This window comes from Pristiophorus japonicus, unplaced genomic scaffold (assembly GCF_044704955.1).
Source record: "Pristiophorus japonicus isolate sPriJap1 unplaced genomic scaffold, sPriJap1.hap1 HAP1_SCAFFOLD_1114, whole genome shotgun sequence".
NCBI classification, from domain to species: domain Eukaryota; kingdom Metazoa; phylum Chordata; class Chondrichthyes; family Pristiophoridae; genus Pristiophorus; species Pristiophorus japonicus.
The window spans coordinates 18,908-39,329 of record NW_027250771.1 but is presented as its reverse complement, the minus strand read 5'-3'; the positions used below and the strand labels follow the sequence as shown (position 1 = coordinate 39,329).

Here is a 20,422-nt window from a genome sequence, read left to right as displayed (position 1 = left end):
CATCGAGGAGGCTCAAGCACGTGGGGAGATCCCGTCCGAACTGACCCCCGTCCGGACGGAATTCCTCATCGGCGCCAAACCCCGGAACCTCCCTCGGGGGCCGGCGCCTCACAACTTGAGCCGCCTCGGGGAAATCCCCTCCGTGCCTTTCAGTTCCGCGCGGAGGGGTTTCCTGTACGGGCTGCTCCTGCACACCCTCAACTTTGCCATCCTCGCCGGCCGTCCGGACACGCCATGGCGTACCATCTTGCCATCCGGAGGAGGCGGGGGTCCCCGATGGAGGGCACTCTACGCAGGGGTCCTCCCACTATTCATCGGGGACTTGGCCTGGAGGGTGGTGCACGGAGCAGTGCCGTGCAATAAATCTTTAAGCCGGTTCACGGACTCCCAGGCCGCCTGCAATTTCTGCGGTCTGGAGGAGTCCGTGTTCCATGTTTTTATTGAATGCACAAGGTTGCAGCCCCTGTTCCACTATTTGAAGGGGCTGCTCCTGAAATTCTGGCTGCACTTCAGTCCCACTCTCCTGATCTTTGGGCACCCTGTGCGGAGGGGAGCGGGTAGGTCCGAAGGCCTCCTCGTAGGACTGCTCCTGGGCACGGCCAAGGGTGCCATCAGCCGGTCCAGGCAGCGGGCGGTCGAGGGGGTCGTTCAACCTGACTGCCTGCCTCTCTTCCGCTCTTACATCCGGTCCAGGGTGTCCTTGGAGATGGAGCACGCGGTGTCCACCGGTACGCTCACGGCCTTCCGCGAGAGGTGGGCACCGGAGGGACTGGAGTGCATCATCACGCCCGGCAACCAAATTTTAATTTGATTTACGTTTTTAAGTTTAATTTGTTTTAATTGCCGGTGCTTTTAGTGTCCCCCTTCCCTTTTATAGGGGGCACTGGGGAAAATTGTGATTTTAGTGCCCAAAAAAAAAACCAAAAAAAGAAAAACACAAAAAAAAAACACAAAAAAGGGGGGGAAAAAAAAAAAGGGCCTTGTAAATGTCTGGAGTGTCACCCAGGTCGGGTGGCACCGTTTAATGTTTTATGTTTTCGCAGGTAAACTCGAAAGAGTTTCATGCACAAGGACCCCCAGGTCCCTCTGCATCGCAGCATGTTGTAATTTTGTAATTTCTCCCCATTCAAATAATATTCCCTTTTACTGTTTTTTTCCCAAGGTGGATGACCTCACACTTTCCTACATTGTATTCCATCTGCCAAACCTTCGCCCATTCGCTTAACCTATCCAAATCTCTTTGCAGCCTCTCTGTGTCCTCTACACAACCCGCTTTCCCACTAATCTTTGTGTCATCTGCAAATTTTGTTACTCTACACTCTGTCCCCTCTTCCAGGTCATCTATGTATATTGTAAACAGTTGTGGTCCCAGCACCGATCCCTGTGGCACACCACTAACCACCGATTTCCAACCCGAAAAGGACCCATTTATCTCGACTCTCTGCTTTCTGTTCGCCAGCCAATTCTCTATCCATGCTAATACATTTCCTCTGACTCCGCGTACCTCTATCTTCTGCAGTAACCTTTTGTGTGGCACCTTATCGAATGCCTTTTGGAAATCTAAATACACCACATCCATTGGTACACCTCTATTCACCATGCTCGTTATATCCTCAAAGAATTCTAGTAACCACTGCTCTCTGTTCCTATCCACGTGGAACGCATTGCCTGAAAAATGGTGGAAATTACTTTCAAGAAGAAATTGGAAATGTACTTGAAAGGGAGGAGTTATGGGATTCTGGGGAAAGAGTGGGGGTGTGGGACTAATTGGAGAGGTTTTCAAAAAGCCGGCACAGACTCGATGGACTGAATAACCTCCTCCTGCACTGTATGATTCCATGATTATTGGTCACTAATAAAGTAGATAAGAGATTGTCAATGGATGTTGTCTAGAGACTTCCAGAAGGCTTTCCATAGAGTGTCACACAACAGATGTGGTCCTGAGCTGTAGTTGGCCTTCTGCGACTGGTGGGTACCGGAGGGACTGGAGTGCATCATCACCCCAGCAAACAGAACTCTAATTTAATCTGCTAAGTTTCCTTTTAATTGTGGTGAAGTTCCAGTCTTTATGGGTTGTGCCCTTTAAGAAGGGGGCATCTGCTTCCCTCTGAATGGCTGATGGCGATTATCATCCACCAGTGGAATCAGAGTGAGCTGCAGTTGGAAAATAAACATTAATTGAAGGCGTCAGTTACAACATTCAATAAATCTAAATTAATAAAAATGACTGGAAAAAATATTTTCCAGAGTTGACTAAATTGTGGGCGCGTCTACACTGAGTGTGACAGTTTTTAATGACACCAAGTGCTGGGGTTTCAGTTTATTTTGTTGTCCTTGCTCCAAACACATTTCACCTGCTTCCAATCACATTCTCGTTAGGTGGAAGATCAAGACATTTAATGGCGGCTGTCTCACCCAGCCTGCAGTGCGATACAGAATGTGCCACCCGACTCTCTGACACCTCCTCCTACCTCCCCCAGACCATGACCCCGCTACCCAACATCAAACCATTGTTTCCCAGACTGTCACTGATCTTAATGCCTCTGGAGATCTTCCCTCCACGGCCGCCAACCTCAAAGACCCCCAACCACGCACAGCCCGCTTCTACCTCCTTCCCAAGATCCACAAACAGGACTGCCCTGGTAGACCCATCGTTTCACCCTGATCTCAGCTCTATTTGTTCTCCCCTTGTCCAGTCTCTTCCCGCCTACATCCATGATTCTTCTGATGCCCTCCACCATTTTAACAGTTTCCAGTTTCCTGGCCCCAACCATCTCCTTTTCACCATGGATGTCCAATCCCTCTACACTTGCATCCCCCACCAGGACAGCCTGAGGGGGCTTCGCTTCTTCCTCGAGCAGAGGCCCAACCAGTCCCCATCCACCACCACCCTCCTGCGCCTGGCTGAACTTGTTTTCACATTGAACAACTTCTCCTTTGACTCCACTCACTTCCTTCAAATTATGGGAATCCTATGCCTGCTTTTTTGTGGGATATGTGGAAAATTCTTTGTTCCAGTCCTCCTCAGTTCCTTCCCTCACCTCTTCTTCTGGTACATCGATGACCGTATCGGTGTGGTTTCCTGCTCTCACCCTGAACTGGAAAATTTCATTCACTTTGCTTCCAATTTCCACCCTTCCCTTACCTTCACATGGTCCATATCTGACTCTTCCCTTCCCTTCCTTGACTTCTCTGTCTCCATTTCTGGGGATAGGCTATTGACAAACATTCAATGACTGTCTGCTGGCTGCCACAGCTACCTGGACTACAGTTCCTCCCACCCCGCTTCCTGTAAGGACTCCATTCCATTCACCCATTTCTCATCTCCGTCGCATCTGCTCTGATGATGCCACCTTCCACACTAGTGCCTCTGATATGTCCCTTTTCCCTTAACCAAGGATTCTCCTCTGCTGTGGTTAACATGGCCCTTGACCGTGTCTGTTCTATTTCCCGCCATTCTGCTCTCATCCCTTCCTTGCCCTCCCAGAACCAAGATGGGGTTCCCCTTGTCCTCACCTTTCACCCCACCAGCCTCCACATTCAATGGATCATCCTGCACCCTTTCCGCCTCCTCCAGGGTGGTCCCACAACCAATCACATCTTCCCCTCCCCTCTCAGTATTCCGAAGGGATCGCTCCCTCTGAGACATGCTGATCCACTCCACAGTCACCCCCAGCATCCCTCCCCTTTCCACGGCAACTTACCGTGCAAGCACAGGAGCTGCAACACCTGCCCTTTTACCTCCTCCATTCCCACTGTCCAGGGCCCCAAACACTTCTTCCAGGTAAAACAGTGCGATTTACTTGTACTTCTTTCAATTTATAATGTATTCCCTGCTCACAATGTGGTCTCCTCTACAATGGGGAGTTCAAACACAGATTGGGTGACTGCTTTGTGGAAAACCTCCATTCAGTCCGCGAGGGTGACCCCGAGCCTCTGGTCGCCTGTCTCCGGTCCACTCCCACTCCCACATCTCTGTCCTCGGCGTCCTACACTGTTCTAATGAAGCTGAGTACAGACTCGAGGAACAGCACCTCATCTTCTGTTTAGGCCTTCTGGACTCGACATAAGAGTTCAACAATTTCAAACCATAACTTCTGCTCATATTTTTTTTCTTTTCTGTTTTTTTGTCTTTCCCATGGCAGCTGTTGATGATTCTGCCATCTCCATTTACGCCCTATCAAGACTCATAGAAACATAGAAAATAGGAGCAGTAGTAGGCCATTCGGCCCTTCAAGTCTGCACCACCATTCAATATCATGGCTGATCCTCTATCTCAACACCACATTCCTGCTTTTCCCCATACCCCTTAATGCCTTTTGTTTCTAGAAATCAATCCATCTCCCTCTTAAATATATTCAGTGACTTGGCCTCCACAGCCTTCTGTGGTAGAGAATTCCACAGATTCACCACCCTCCAAGTGAAAAAATTTCTCCTCATCTCGGTCCTAAATTTCCTACCCCGTATCCTGAGACCTCCTTGTTCTTGACTTCCCATCCAGGAGAAACATCCTCCCCGCATCCAGTCTGTCCAACCCAGTCAGAATTTTATACGTTTCTATGAGATCCGCCCTCATTCTTCTAAACTCTAGTGAATACAGGCCTAGTCGATCCAATCTCCTCATTCGACAGTCCTGCCATCCCAGGAATCAGTCTGGTGAATCTTCGCTGCACTCCCTCTATGGCAAGTATACCCTTTCTTAGGTAAGGAGACCAAAACTGCACACAATACTCCAGATGCGGTCTCACCAAGGCCCTGTACAACTGTAGTAAAACATCCTTGCTTCTGTACTCAAATCCTCTTGCAATGAAGGCCAACATACCATTTGCCTTCCTAACTGCTTGTTGCACCTGCTTGTTTACTTTCAATGACTGGTGTACAAGGACACCCAGGTCTCTCTGTACATCGACACTTCCCAAGTCATAACCATTTAAATAATACTTTGTCCTTATGTTTTTCTTGCCAAAGTGGATAACTTCACATTTATCCACGTTATATTGCATCTGCCTTGTGTTTGCCCACTCACTCATCCTATCTAAATCGCCTTGTAGCGTCTTTGCATCCTCCTCACAATTCATAATCCCACCTAGTTTTGTGTCGTCAGCAAACTTGAAAATATTACATTTGGTTCCCTCATCCAAATCATTTATATATATATATATTGTGAATAGCTGGGGTCCAAGCACTGATCCCTGTGGTACCCCACTAGTCACTACCCACCACCCCAAAAAAGACCTGTTTATTCCTACTCTGTTTCCTGTCAGATAACCAATTTTCAATCCATGCCAATACATTACCCCCAATCCTATGTGCTTTAATTTTGCACACTAACCTCTTATGTGGGACTTTATCAAAGGCCTTCTGAAAATCCAAATACACTACATCCACTGGTTCTCCCTTATCTATTATATCAGTTACATCTTCAAAAAAGCTCCAGTAGGTTTGTCAAACGTGATTTTCCTTTCATAAATCTATGTTGACTTTGTTTAATTCCGTTGATATTATCTAAGTGTGCCGTTATCACATCCTTTATAATAGACTCTAGCATTTTTGCTACTACTGATGTCAGGCTAACCGGTCTGTAGTTCCCCGTTTTCTCTCTCCCTCCTTTTTTAAATAGTGGGGTTACATTTGACACCCTCCAATCTGCAGGAACTGATCCATAATCTAAAGAATTTTGGAAGATGACAACTAATGCATCTACTATTTCCATGGCTACCTCTTTTAATACTCTGGGATGCAGATCATCAGGCCCTGGGGATTTATCGGCCTTCAGTCCCATTAGTTTCTCCAGCATTATTTTCTTACTAATACTCATTTCCATTAATTCCACTTGCTCACTAGACCCTTGGTTCCCTAGCATTTCTGGGAGGTTATTTGTGTCTTCTTCCGTGAAAACAGAACTGAAGTATTTATTTAATTGTTCTGCCATTTCCTTGTTTCCCATTACAAATTCTCCTGTTTCTGTCTGTAAAGGACCTACATTTGTCTTCACTAATCTTGTTTTTTTACATACTTATAGAAACTTTTGCAGACATTTTTTTATGTTCCTTGCAAGTTTCCTCTCATACTCTATTTTTCTCCACTTAATCATCTCTTAGTCCTCATCTTTTGTTTCTTACCATCTTCTTTTGCCTCGCACCATCATCCCTTTTGTTTCTTAATCTCTTCTGCCTTCCACTCTATCACAGACCTTCCCTTTTGTTCTTTCCTCACCACCCCCCCCCCATATCCCTGCCTCTACACTTGCTTCAAATCCTGTTACAGCTCTAACTTTTTCCAATTCTGATGAAGGATTAACAAAATGTTAACACTGTTTCTCTCTCCACAGACGCTGCTAAGTTTTTCCAGCATTTTTTATTTTTATTTAAACATAAGCGTGTCCCTTACAACGGAGGCAGCACGTGCCTGGAGCAGTTGGAGGGAGTTTGGAACCTGGAACAGCAGGAGGGAGTTTTGAACCTGGAACAGCAGGAGGGAGTTTTGACCCTGGAGCAGCAGGAGGGAGTTTTGAACCTGGAGCAGCAGGAGGGAGTTTTGAACCTGGAGCAGCGGGAGGGAGTTTTGAACCTGGAGCAGCAGGAGAGAGTTTTGAACCTGGAGCAGCGGGAGGGAGTTTTGAACCTGGAGCAGCGGGAGGGAGTTTTGAACCTGGAGCAGCAGGAGGGAGTTTTGAACCTGGAGCAGCAGGAAGGAGCTTTGAACCTGGAACAGCAGGAGGGAGTTTTGAACCTGGAGCAGCTGGAGGGAGTTTTGAACCTGGAGCAGCAGGAGGGAGTTTTGAACCTGGAGCAGCAGGAGGGAGTTTTGAACCTGGAGCAGCAGGAAGGAGCTTTGAACCTGGAACAGCAGGAGGGAGTTTTGAACCTGGAGCAGCTGGAGGGAGTTTTGAACCTGGAGCAGCAGGAGGGAGTTTTGACCCTGGAGCAGCTCGAGTCTGGAGCCAACACAGGTCCTGTCAAGGGGACGAAATGAGAAATAAAAAGTAATAAAATTAGCACATCACAAGGATGGAGATTGTTTCTTCCAATATTAATTGAATCACTGGACAGGGAATGAATCTTAAAGAAAGCTAATAACTGATTTAATTTGCTTCAATTGCTGAGTTTCTAATTTTAACTTAATTTATAATTATGGTATATATTATTTTTGTTTAATTATAATTAATCTTTATTATAGTGATTTTACTATTGTATACTCCTTATTGTATTATTTACAATGTAATTTGAAATTTTTTTTAAAAGAAGTGTTTTTGCCTGTCTATCTGCTGCACATTTTGGCTGCCGCTTTGGACCCGAGCCATTTACCTCTTCTTACACTTCCTTCTCATGCTTTTTCTCTCTTTCCCTCAATGGTCAATATCCAACATGCTGTAAAATTGTTGTGAAGCACCTTAGGATGTTTTACTGCGTTAAAGGCGCTATATAAATAAAAGTTATTATTTCAGGTTCAGCACGGATTAGACGTAGAGTAAAGCTCCCTCTACATTATCCCATCTAACACTCCCAATGCAGGTACAGCACGGGGTTCGATCCAGATTAAAGCGTCCTCTACACTGTCCCATCAAACACTCCCAGGGCAGTTACAACATGTGTTAGATACAGAGTAAAGCTCCCTCTACAATGTCCCATCAAATACTCCCAGGGCAGTGTCGAGGGAACTTTACTGAGATCCATCACCTCAATGAGCACAAAAATTCACCGAAAGGGAGTAACATAAACCCAACAGCTGCTGCACAACAGAGATACTGAGGGACAGAGAGTGTTCGGGACAATGACATTTCTCACTCAATAAGGTATAAATTGATCCTGTACCTCTCCCCATTAATCCTGGGCTCCACACGGGTTGAATCCTGCTGTTTCCCTTCCTGTCACAGCACTGAGCTAAACCTAGTCCATAATGCGCAGGGCTCAGGGAGGTTGGTTGCTGGGCACTACAGTGATGTCATAAAGCAGGACCATTCAGCCCAGCGGGTCCTCTCCTTGTCCCTTTAAAGGTGGAGAGTTGGGACATCCTGTCTCAACACACATTCCCCCTGTTCATACTGAGAATCCCCAGGGAAGGCCCAAGGCCCAGAGTGTGGAACACGACTAAGGGGAAAAAAGGAGAGAAGGGGAGGTAAGTCAAGTACTAGGGAGTGAGGGACACCAAGCTTCAGGTTTAGAGCCTGTAAACTTCAGGAGGGGTAGACCGAGTTCAGTAGTTTCAGGATCCAGGGAGAGAACAAGGAGCAGATTTGGAGACTGGTGTGGATTCCAGCACAGTGAGGATGTGGGGGGAGGGAGATTGTGTAGGGCCATGTATTAGGGGTGTAGGAGGAACAAGAGAGGAAAGGTCAGAGGAGCAATTACTGCAGCAGTGTCCATAAATAGTGAGAGAGAAGGTGGGGGTTAGAGTGGACCATGGAGAGTCTGTTAAACTGTCTGTGTGCTGTGACCAGCTTTCCTTCTGTTAAAAATAGCCTCCTGTAGCCCATTAAATTCCACCAATGTCCTTTGGTCCAGTCTCTCTTTGTAAAACATCGGCTGTTATTAAAGCTTCTTATTCTGACTCACTCACAGAGAGAAATGAGCTGCAGAACTGGCCACACTATCAGCTTTAAGGAGACATTTCCATTTGGAGATTGGATTGCCCATTGAGTTTGACTAAATTGATGTTAAAGTAACAATGCTGCTTTGCCCCGTGACAACACATCAGAATATTTCCCACAGGTTAAAATCCAATATTACAGGGACTCACTGCCCTGGATGGTTGAAGTGGACCCTGTCATATAATAGAATTTTCTGTCCTGTCATCTTGTAGATTCATCTTTTAGAATGTTGTGGGAACTCAGTTTTCAGATGGGATTTAATGACCGACTGAATCCTGCCAGACAGGGAGCAGATAATCAGCCTCTCCCAGTATCGATGAGTTTCCAGCTGGGATGGGGGGAACTGAACTCATTCCCACACTCCCATTTCCATGGTTTCTCCATGGTGGCGGTGTCCTCATGTTTCTCCAGGTTCAATATCCAATGGCTGATGAAATACAGGTCCCAATGAATACATTGACTGTTAGATGTTGATGGGATGTTTGGTTTAAGCTTCCCGTCTGTAAATCCTCCCTGTCTCGGCTATATACTGCTTTTCTGGACTGCAACCGTTCAAGAAAGTGGCTCACCATCACCTTCTCAAGGACAGTTAGGTATGGGCAATAAATGATGGCCTTGCCAGTGCTGCCCACATACCAGGAATTTTTTAAAAAGTAAGGAAGAAACCAGTCAGGATTGGAAAACTATTGACAAAGAATTCAAGGGGTTCTTCCATTTGGGATCGTTATTTATTTTGTCCACTCAAGGAGTTAGATAACAGACTTTCACCTGCAAATATAGAGCTGGGTTATTGAGCCGTGATGTGTTTACTTTTGTTGAGTACATTTGCTGAGTGGATTTAAATTGAAAACTAGGTTTGCAGGCATGATTCTCTATCCACACATCGAAAGTGAGAGAGATGCTGTGGGGCACACGCTAAGTCCAGTAGCTGGAAGTGATTAACAGACTGGGTTTTGTGTTTAGTGACCCCAGGCGTGTTACCGATACCATCCCTGGATACCAAGGCTAGGAGAGGCACTCTAAAAGGTATGGAGATCTGGGACTTGTCCATGAGAGAAATGAAAGATATGAGAACTGAAATGATCTAGAGTTAGAAAGGAGAAAAGATCCAAAAATGGAACAGTCTGTAACAGGACACCAATTAGTCTCCTCTTACCTTGGAGATGTCAAGGACATGACACATTGTGTTTGAAACAAAGCTAATTTATTTGAAAGATATCAAAACACAAAATCCAGCCCAGTTATTGGGGTTATCAGCAGAAACAAACCCCAACTGTCAGAATGAACATGGTTCAGTCCTGGATGTGATTGTTGGGGCAGGAGAGCGGCCTCTCCCCAGTGTGAACTCACTGGAGTGTCAGAAGGTTAGATGACTGATTGAATCCTTTCCCACACACACAGCAGGTGAACAGCCTCTCCCAGTGTGAACTTGTTGGTGTCTCAGCAGGTTGGATGAGGTAGTGAATCCCTTCCCACAATCAGGGCAGATGACTGGTCTCTCCCCAGTGTGAACCCGTTGGTGTCTCAGCAGGGTGGATGACTGAGTGAATCCCTTCCCACAATCAGGGCAGATGAATGGTCTCTCCCCAGTGTGAACTCGTGTGTGCCTCAGCAGTTGGGATGACTGAGTGAATCCTTTCCCACACACAGAGCAAGTGAACGGCCACTCCCCAGTGTGAGTATGTTGGTGTGTCAGCAGATCATTTTTTATTTTAAAACTCTTCTCACAGTCAGAACATTTAAAAGGTCTCTCCCCAGTGTGAACTCGCTGGTGTGTCAGCAGGATGGATGAACGACTGAATCTCTTCCCACATACGGAGCAGGTGAACGGTCTCTCCCTAGTGTGAGTGCGTTGGTGATTCATCAGCTCATTTGTGCTTTTAAAGCTCTTCTCACAGTCAGAACATTTAAAAGGTCTCTCATCAGTGTGAAATCGCTGGTGTGTCAGCAGGTTGGATGAGTGAGTGAATCCCTTCCCACACTCTGAGCAGGTGAACGGCCTCTCCCCAGTGTGAACTCGCTGGTGTGTCAGCAGGTTGGATAACCGAGCGAATCGTTCACCACACACTGAGCAGGTGAACGGCCTCTCTCCAGTGTGAGTGCGTTGATGATTCAGCAGATCCCTTGTGCTTTTAAAGCTCTTCTCACAGCCAGAACATTTAAAAGGTCTCTTATTGGTGTGAATAAGTTGGTGAGACGTGAGGTGGGATAACTGAGTGAATCCCTTCCCACACACGGAGCAGGTGAATGGCCGCTCCCCAATGTGGATTCGCTTGTGCACTGTGAGGTGGGATGACACAGTGAATCCCTTCCCACACACTGAGCAGGTGAATGGCCTCTCCCCAGTGTGAACTCGCTGGTGTCTCACCAGGCGGGATGAGACAGTGAATCCCTTCCCACACACGGAGCAGGTGAACGGCCTCTCCCCGGTGTGAATTCGCTGGTGTTCCGTGAGCGTGGATGACTGCCTGAATCTCATTCCACAGTGAGAGCAACTGAACGGTCTCTCATCAGTGTGAATCTGCTGGTGTCTCACCAGGTGGTATGACTGAGTGAATCCCTTCCCACACACGGAGCACGTGAATGGCCTCTCCCCAGTGTGAACTCGCTGGTGATTCAGCAAAGTGGATGACTGAGTGAATCCCTTCCCACAGTCCCCACATTCCCACGGTTTCTCCATGGTGCAGGTGTCCTTGTGTCTCTCCAGGTTGGACGATCAGTTGAAGCCTCGTCCATACACAGAACACGTGTACAGTTTCTCCCCGCTGTGAATGGTGCGATGTTTTTTCAGGATGTGTAACTGGTTAAAGCTCTTTCCACAGTCAGTCAGTGTACTGGAACACTCTCACTCGGGTGTGTGTGTCTTGGTGCTTTTCCAGTCACACTGATGTTTGAAATCTTTTTCCACAAACAGAACAAACATTTCTCCTTCCACTTTCACGGTCCGATGATATTCAGGTTGCAACGAATCGAGTGACTGTCACATCTTGATGTGATGTTTGGTTTGAGTTTCCCATCTGTAAATCCTCCCCTTCTAATACCCTGTAAAAGGAGTTTACAAAAGTCATTACTGTAAGTACAGGATAGAAAGTTAGAACAGACAATTCTAATATTTATGGAACATTCTTTCCTCTCTTGTTCCCCAAAACATGTGGTCCAATCAAACAAATAACAGAAAAAATAAGCAACGAAGTCACAACAATAGCAAAGGGAACCTTCCCAACTAAATCAGGATGTTGTTACCAGTGTCTATGACACACTCTGTATGCTGAGGCGGAACATATGAAGTGTACCAATGGACACCGCATTCTCCAGGGTCACTCAGACAAGACCGCGGAAGATAGGCAGACAGCCAGAGCAACCACCCACCATGGGTCCCCCGGCCATCCTGGACCTACAAATTGCTGTTTTAGCCAGGCCCAAGGGAAGGTCCAGGAGAAGAACCAGCAGCTTGTTCACACTGTTCAGAAACCATTTAAATGTTCCGACTGTGGGAAAAGCTTTAAAACACCCAGGTAGCTGAAGGGACACCAGCGAGTTCACACTGATGAGGCCATTCAAATGTTCCGACTGTGGGAAGAGCTTTAAAAGACCCAGGAAGCTGAAGGGACACGAGCGAGTTCACTGAAGGGACACTGGGGAGAGGCCGTTCACCTGCTCCGAATGTGGGAAAGGATTCACTGAGTCATACATGCTGAAGACACCAACTTGTTCACACTGATGAGAGACCCTTTAAATGTTCTGACTGCGGGAAAGCTTTAAAAGCTCCGTGGAGCTGAAGAGACGCCAGCTCATTCACTGGTGAGAGGCTGTTCACCTGCTCCTTGTGTGGGAAGGGATTCACTCAGTCATCCACCCTCCTGTCACACCAGCTTGTTCACATGGACGAGAGACCCTTTAAATGTTCTGACTGTGGGCAGTGCTTTAAAAGCTCTAAGAGCCTTAAGAGACACCGGCGTGTTCACATTGATCATAGAATCCTACAGCACAGAAGGAGGAGCTTCGGCCCTTCATGTCTGTGCTGCCATTTTGAAAGAGCTGTCCAATTTAGTCCCCTACCCCAGCTTTATCCCCATAACCCTACAATCTTGTCCCCTTCAAGTACATGCCCAATTGCTGTTTGAAAGTTCTTATAGAACCTGATTCCACCATCCTTTCAGATGGTGCATTCCAGACCTTAACATCCCTCTGTGTGAAAATATTTCCCCGCTAGTTCTTGCGGCAATTATTTTAAATCTGTGCCCTTTGGTTACTGACCCTTTTGCCAGAGGAAACAGTTTCTCCCTACTTGCTCTATCATAACCCCTCCTAACTTTGAATACCTCTATTAGGTCTCACCTTAATCTTATCTGCTCGAAGGGGAACAATCCCAGCTTCTCCTACTCTCCACATAACTGAAGTCCGTCATCCCTGGTAACATCGTGGTAAAGCTCCTCTGTACCCTCTCCAAGGCCTTGTCATCCTTCCGAAAGTGTGGTGCCCAGAACTGTACACAAGTCTCCAGCTGAGGCTAAAACCGTGCAGCCATACAGAGCCCTGGTTAGAAACATAGAAAATAGGTGCAGGAGTAGGCCATTCGGCCCTTCGAACCTGCACCACCATTCAATAAGATCATAGCTGATCATTCACCTCAGTACCCCTTTCCTGCTTTCTCTCCATACCCCTTGATCTCTTTAGCCATGAGGGCCACATCTAAGTCCCTCTTGAATATATCTAACGAACTGGCCTCAACAACTCTGTGGTAGAGAATTCCACAGGTTCACAATTCTGAGTGAAGAAGTTTCTCCTTATCTCGGTCCTAAATGGTTTACCCCTTATCCTTAGACTATGATCCTTGGTTCTGGACTTCCCCAACATCGGGAACATTCTTCCTGCATCTAACCTGTCCAGTCCCGTCAGAATTTTATATGTTTCTATGAGATCCCCTCTCATTCTTCTAAACTCCAGTGAATACAGGCCCAATCGATCCAGTCTCTCCTCATATGTCAGTCCTGCCATCCGGGGAATCAGTCTGCAGAACCTTCGCTGCACTCCCTCAATAGCAAGAACGTCCTTCCTCAGATTAGGAGACCAAAACTGAACACAATATTCCAGGTGAGACCTCACTCACCAAGGCTCTGTACAACTGCAGCAAGACCTCCCTGCTCCTATACTCAAATCACCTATGAAGGCCAACATGCCATTTGCCTTCACCGTCTGCTGTACCTGCATGCCAACTTTCAATGACTAATGCACCTCCCCCTTTCCTAATCTGCCGCCATTCAGATCGTATTCTGCCTTCATGTTTTTGCCACCAAAGTGGATAACCTCAAACTTATCCACATTATACTGCATCTGCTATGCATTTGCTCACTCACCTAACCTGTCCAAGTCACCCTGCAGCATCTTAGCATCCTCCTCACATCTCACACAGCCACCCAGCTTAGTGTCATCTGCAAACTTGGAGATACTCCACTCAATTACTTCATCTAAATCATTGATGCATTGAATAGCTGTAAATAGCTGGGGTCCCAGCACTGAGCCCTGCGACACCCCACTAATCACTGCCTGCCATTCTGAAAAGGACTTGTTTATCCCGACTCTCTACTTCCTGTCTGCCAACCAGTTCTCTATCCATGTCAATACATTATCCCCAATACCATGTGCTTTAATTTTGCACACCAATCTCTTGTGTGGGACCTTGTCAAAAGCCTTTTGAACGTCCAAATACACCACATCCACTGGTTCTCCCTTGTCCACTCTACTAGTTACATCCTCAAAAAATTCCAAAAGATTTGTCAAGCATGATTTCCCTTTCATAAATCCATGCTGACTTGGACCGATCCTGTCACTGCTTTCCAAATGCGCTGCTATTTCATCCTTAATAATTGATTCCAACATTTTCCCCATCACTGAAGTCAGGCTAACTGGTCTATAATTAGTCCCTTTCTCTCACACTCCCTTTTTAAAAAGTGGTGTTACATTAGCTACCCTTCAGTACATAGGAACCAATCCAGAGTCGATAGAATGTTGAAAAATGATCACCAATGCATTCATTATTTCTAGGGCCACTTCCTTAAGTACTCTGAGATGCAGGCACTGGAGATTTATCAGCCTTCAATCCCATCAATTTCCCTAACACAATTTCCAGACTAATAAGGATTTCCTTCAGTTCCTACTTCTCACCAGACCCCAGGTCCTCTAGTATCTCCAGAAGATTATTTGTGTCTTCCTTCGTGAAGACAGAACCAAAATATTTGTTCAATTGGTCTGCCATTTCTTTGTTCCCCATTATAAATTCACCTGATTCTGACTGCAAGGAACCTTCGTTTGTCTTCACTAATTGTTTTCTCTTCACATATCTATAGAAGCTTTTGCAGTCAGATTTTATGTTCCCAGCAAGCTTCCTCTCAAACTATTTTACCCCTCCTAATTAGACCCTTTGTCCTCCTCTGCTGAATTATAAAATTCTCCCAGTCCTCAGGTTTGCTGCTTTTTCTGGCCAATTTATATGCCTCTTCCTTGGATTTAACACTATCCTTAATTTTCCTTGTTTGCCACGGTTGAGCCACCTTCCCCATTTTATTTTTACTCCAGACAGGGATGTACAATTGTTGAAGTTCATCCATGTGATCTTTAAATGTTTGCCATTGCCTATCCGCCATCAATCCCTTAAGTATCATTCGCCAGTCTATTCTAGCCAATTCACGTCTCATACCATCAAAGTTAGAGAGTCGGAATAAACGGGTCCTTTTCAGAATGGCAGGCAGTGACTAGTGGAGTGCCGCAGGGCTCAGTGCTGGGACCCCAGCTCTTTACAATATACATTAACGATTTAGATGAAGGAATTGAGTGTAATAGCTCAGAGTTTGCGGGTGACACTAAGCTGGGTGGCGGTGTGAGCTGTGAGGAGGACGGCAAGAGGCCGCAGGGTGACTTGGACAGGTTAGGTGAGTGGGCAAATGCATGGCAGATGCAGTATAATGTGGATAAATGTGACGTTATCCATTTTGGGGGCAAAAACACGAAGGCAGAATATTATCTGGATGGTGGCAGATTAGGAAAAGAGGAGTTGCAACGAGACCTGGGTGTCATGGTTCATCAGTCACTGAAAGTGGGCATGCAGGTACAGCAGGCGGTGAAGAAGGCAAATGGCATGTTGGCCTTCATAGCTAGGGGATTTGAGTATAGGAGCAGGGAGGTCTTACTGCAATTGTACAGGGCCTTAGTGAGGCCTCACCTGGAATATTGTGTACAGTTTTGGTCTCCTAATCTGAGGAAGGACGTTCTTGCTGTTGAGGGAGTGCAGCGAAGGTTCACCAGACTTATTCCAGGGATGGCTGGACTGTCATATGAGGAGAGACTGGATCAACTGGGCCTTTATTCACTGGAGTTTAGAAGGATGAGAGGGGATCTCATAGAAACATATAAGATCCTGACGGGACTGGACAGGTTAGATGCGGGAAGAATGTTCCCGATGTTGGGGGCGTCCAGAACCAGGGGACATAGCCTTAGGATAAGGGGTAGGCCATTTAGGACTGAGATGAGGAGAAACTTCTTCATTCAGAGAGTTGTTAACCTATGTAATTCCCTGCCGCAGTGAGTTGTTGATGCCAGTTCATTGGATATATTCAAGAGGGAGTTAGATATGGCCCTTACGGCTAAGGGGATCAAGGGGTATGGAGAGAAAGCAGGAAAGGGGTACTGAAGGAATAATCAGCCATGATCTTATTGAATGGCGGTGGAGGCTCGAAGGGCCGAATGGCCTACTCCTACATCTATTTTCTATGTTTCTATGTTACCTTTCCTTAAGTTCAGGACCTTCATCTCTGAATTAACTGTGTCACTCTCTATCTTAATAAAGAATTCTACCATATTATGATCACACTTTCCCAAGCGGCCTCGCACATCAAGATTGCTAATTAGTCCTTTCTCATTACACATCACCCAGTATAGGATGGCCAGCCCTCTAGCTGGTTCCTCGACATATTGGTCTAGAGAACCATCCCTAATACACTCCAGGAAATCCTCCTCCACCGTATTGCTACCAGTTTAGTTTGCCCAAGCTATATGTAGATTAAAGTCGCCCATGATAACTGCTGTACCTTTTTTTGCACGCATCCCTAATTTCTTGTTTAATGCTGGCCCCAACCTTATTTCTACTGTTTGCTGGTCTGTACACAACTCCCACTAGCGTTTTCTGTCCTTTGCTATTCCGCAGCTCCACCCATACAGATTCTACATCATCCAAGCTAATGTCTTTCCTTACTATTGCGTTAACTTCCTCTTTACCAGCAAAGCTATCCCACCACCTTTTCCTTTCTGTCTATCCTTCCTAAATGTTGAATACCCCTGGATGTTGAGTTCCCAGCCATGGTCACCCTGGAGCCATGTCTCCGTGATGCCAAATATATCATATTCATTAATTTCTGCCTGTGCAGTTAATTCATCCTCCTTATTATGAATACTCCTCGCATTGAGGCACAGATCCTTCAAGCTTGTCTTTTTAAACACACTTTGCCCCTTTAGAATTTTGCTGTAATGTGGCCCTTTTTGATTTTTGCCTTGGGTTTCTCTGCCCTCCTCTTTTACTTTTCTTCTTTCTATCTTTTGCTTCTGCCCCCATTCTACTTCCCTCTATCTCCCTGCATAGGTTCCCATCCCCCTGCCATATTAGTTTAACCCCTCCCCAACAGCACTAGCAAACACTCCCCCAAGGACATTGGTTCTGGTCTTGCCCAGGTGCAGACCATCCTGTTTGTAATGGTCCTACCTCCCCCAGAACCGGTTCCAATGTCCCAGGAATTTGAATCCCTCCCTTCTGCACCACTCCTCAAGCCACATACTCATCTTCGCTATCCTGCGATTCCCCCTCTGACTAGCATGTGGCACTGGTAGCAACCCTGAGATTACTACCTTTGAGGTCCTACTTTTTAAATTTAACTCCTAGCTCCTTCACCTTGTAGGACCTCATCCCGCTTTTTACCTGTATCGTTGGTACCTATATGCACCACGACAACTGGCTGTTCACCCTCCCCCTCCAAAATGTCCTGCAACCGCTCCGAGACATCCTTGACCCTTGCACCAGGGAGGCAACATTCCATCCTGGAGTCTCGATTGCGGCCGCAGAAACGTCTATCTATTCCCCTTACAATAGAATCACCTCCCACTATAGCTCTCCCACTCTTTTTCCTGCCCTCCTGTGCAGCAGAGCCACCCACGGTGCCTTGGACTTGGCTGCTGCTGCCCTCCCTGGATGAGTCGCCCCCCCAGCAGTACCCAAAACGGTGTATCTGTTTTGGAGGGGGATGACCGCAGGGGACCCCAGCACTACCTTCCTTCCACTGCTCTTCCTGGTGGTCTACCATTCCCTATCTGTCTGTGTCACCTTTACCTGCAGTAAGACCAACTCACTAAACGTGCTATTCACGGCATCCTCAGCATCATGGATGCTCCAGAGTGAATCCAGGTGATGCTAGATCAATTGTTAAATCTGAGATTGATAATTTATTTTTTGAAAACCATCATGGGATATGAACCAAAGATGGGTGTGCAGTTAGGTCGCAGATCAGCCCTGATCTCATTGAATGATAGAACAGGCTTGAGGGGCTGAATAGCCTACTCCTGTCCTATGATCCTAACTAGTGATTTGTAAATGTTTAGTGTAACTTCCATTGTATTCAATGGCCCTATTTGTAAAGCCAAGTACCTCATATACTTTCTGAACTGCCTTACCAACTTGTCGTTGCACTTTCAACGATTTGTGAATATGCACCCTCAGGTCCCTCTGTCTTGAACCCCCTCAAAATATTGCCAGTTAGATTATACTGTTATCCATGTTGTTTCTCCAAAAGTGCATCACTTCACACTTATCCGCATTTTATTGCATCTGCCATTTGTCTGACCATTTCACCATTCTGTCTATGTCCTCCTGACGTCTGCTACTATCATGCTCACGATTTACAATGTTGCCAAGTTTTGTTTCATCCGTAAACTTCAAAATTGTACACCCAAACCCAAGTCCAGGTCATTTATATATCACAGATAGATAGATTTTTAATCAATAAGGGAATTAAGGGTTACGGGGACCGGCCGCATAAGTGGAGCTGAGTCCACGGCCAGATCAGCCATGATCTTATTGAATGGCGGAGCAGGCTCGAGGGGCTAGATGGCCTACTCCTCTTCCTAATTCTTATGTTCTTATAACAAGAAAAGCGATGGTGCTAATACGAACCCCTGGGAACCCCACCACATACTTCCCTCCAGTCAGAAACATATCCATTCAGCCTCCTATGCATTAGCCAATTATATACTCAAATTACCAGCATCCAGGCCCAGCGGGAGATCGAGAGCCAGCGGCAGTTGGTGAGAGGCGGGAGCGGCCTATAAAAGGCGTGCTTGTGCAGCTACAGCGGGAGAGAAAGCAAAATAGAAGTAGAAAGGAATCAAAAGGTGACGTCACAGCCAATGGGGTAAGTGATTGGTGAGTAGCTTTTCTTTTTATTTTTTATATCAGTAAGTGAACAGTAACATTGTTATTACCAATTTAAGGGTATCTAAGGGTTAAGTCATGGCAGGAGAGATCGGTCACGTGATATGCTCCTCCTGTACCATGTGGGAACTCAGGGACACTTCCGGTGTCCCTGACGACCACGTGTGAGAGAAGTGTGGCCGCCTCGAGCTCCTGACGGTCCGCGTTGCGGAATTGGAGCTGAGGGTGGATTCACTCTGGAGCATCCACGATGCTGAGAATGACGTGAGTATCACGTGTAGTGAGTTGGTCTTATCGCAGGAGAAGGGTCCACAGCCAGATAGAGAATGGAAGACCAGCAGGAAGAGCACTGCAAGGAAGGTAGTGCAGGGGTCCCCTGTGGTCATCCCCCTGCAAAACAGATACACCGCTTTGAGTACTGTTGGGGGGGGGGGGGATGACTCATCAGGGGAGGGCAGCAGCAGCCAAGTTCATGGCACCGTGGCTGGCTCTGCTGCACAGGAGGGCAGGAAAAAGAGTGGGAGCGCGATAGTGATAGGGGATTCAATGGTGAGGGGAATAGATAGGCGTTTCTGCGACCGCAACCGAGACTCCAGGATGGTATGTTGCCTCCCTGGTGCAAGGGTCAAGGATGTCACGGAGCGGGTGCAGGACATTCTGAAATGGGAGGGAGAACAGCCAGTTGTCGTGGTGCACATTGGTACCAACGACATAGGTAAAAAAAGGGATGAGGTCCTACGAAACGAATTTAAGGAGCTAGGAGCTAAATTAAAAAGTAGGACCTCAAAAGTAGTAATCTCGGGATTGCTACCAGTGCCACCACGTGCTAGTCAGAGTAGGAATCGCAGGATAGCACAGATGAATACATGGCTTGAGCAGTGGTGCAGCAGGGAGGGATTCAAATTCCTGGGGCATTGGAACCGGTTCTGGGGGAGGTGGGACCAGTACAAACCGGACAGTCTGCACCTGGGCAGGACCGGAACCAATGTCCTAGGGGGAAGTGTTTGCTAGTGCTGTTGGGGAGGAGTTAAACTAATATGGCAGGGGGATGGGAACCAATGCAGGGAGACAAAAGCAAAAGACAGAAAGGAGATGAGGAAAAGTGGAGGGCAGAGAAACCCAAGGCAAAGAACAAAAAGGGCCACTGTACAGCAAAATTCTAAAAGGACAAAGGGTGTTAAAAAAACAAGCCTGAAGGCTTTGTGTCTTAATGCAAGGAGTATCCGCAATAAGGTGGATGAATTAACTGTGCAAATAGATGTTAACAAATATGATGTGATTGGAATTGCGGAGACGTGGCTCCGGGATGGTCAGGGCTGGGAACTCAACATCCAGGGGTATTCAACATTCAGGAAGGATAG

At 46.7% G+C, this 20,422-nt stretch overlaps 1 protein-coding gene across 1 annotated transcript; it reads right to left on the bottom strand.

Annotated features, from left to right (window-relative positions):
* Window positions 1–9,783: 9,783 nt before the first annotated feature.
* LOC139241574 (zinc finger protein 271-like) lies at window positions 9,784–18,947 on the bottom strand. The gene is made up of 2 exons (XM_070870057.1): window positions 18,892–18,947; window positions 9,784–11,632 (listed from the first exon to the last, which is right to left on the bottom strand). The coding sequence occupies exon 2, from the start codon at window positions 11,268–11,270 to the stop codon at window positions 9,948–9,950; it is 1,323 nt and encodes a 440-aa protein (XP_070726158.1). The 5' UTR covers window positions 11,271–11,632; window positions 18,892–18,947; the 3' UTR covers window positions 9,784–9,947.
* Between the last annotated feature and the right edge of the window lie 1,475 nt (window positions 18,948–20,422).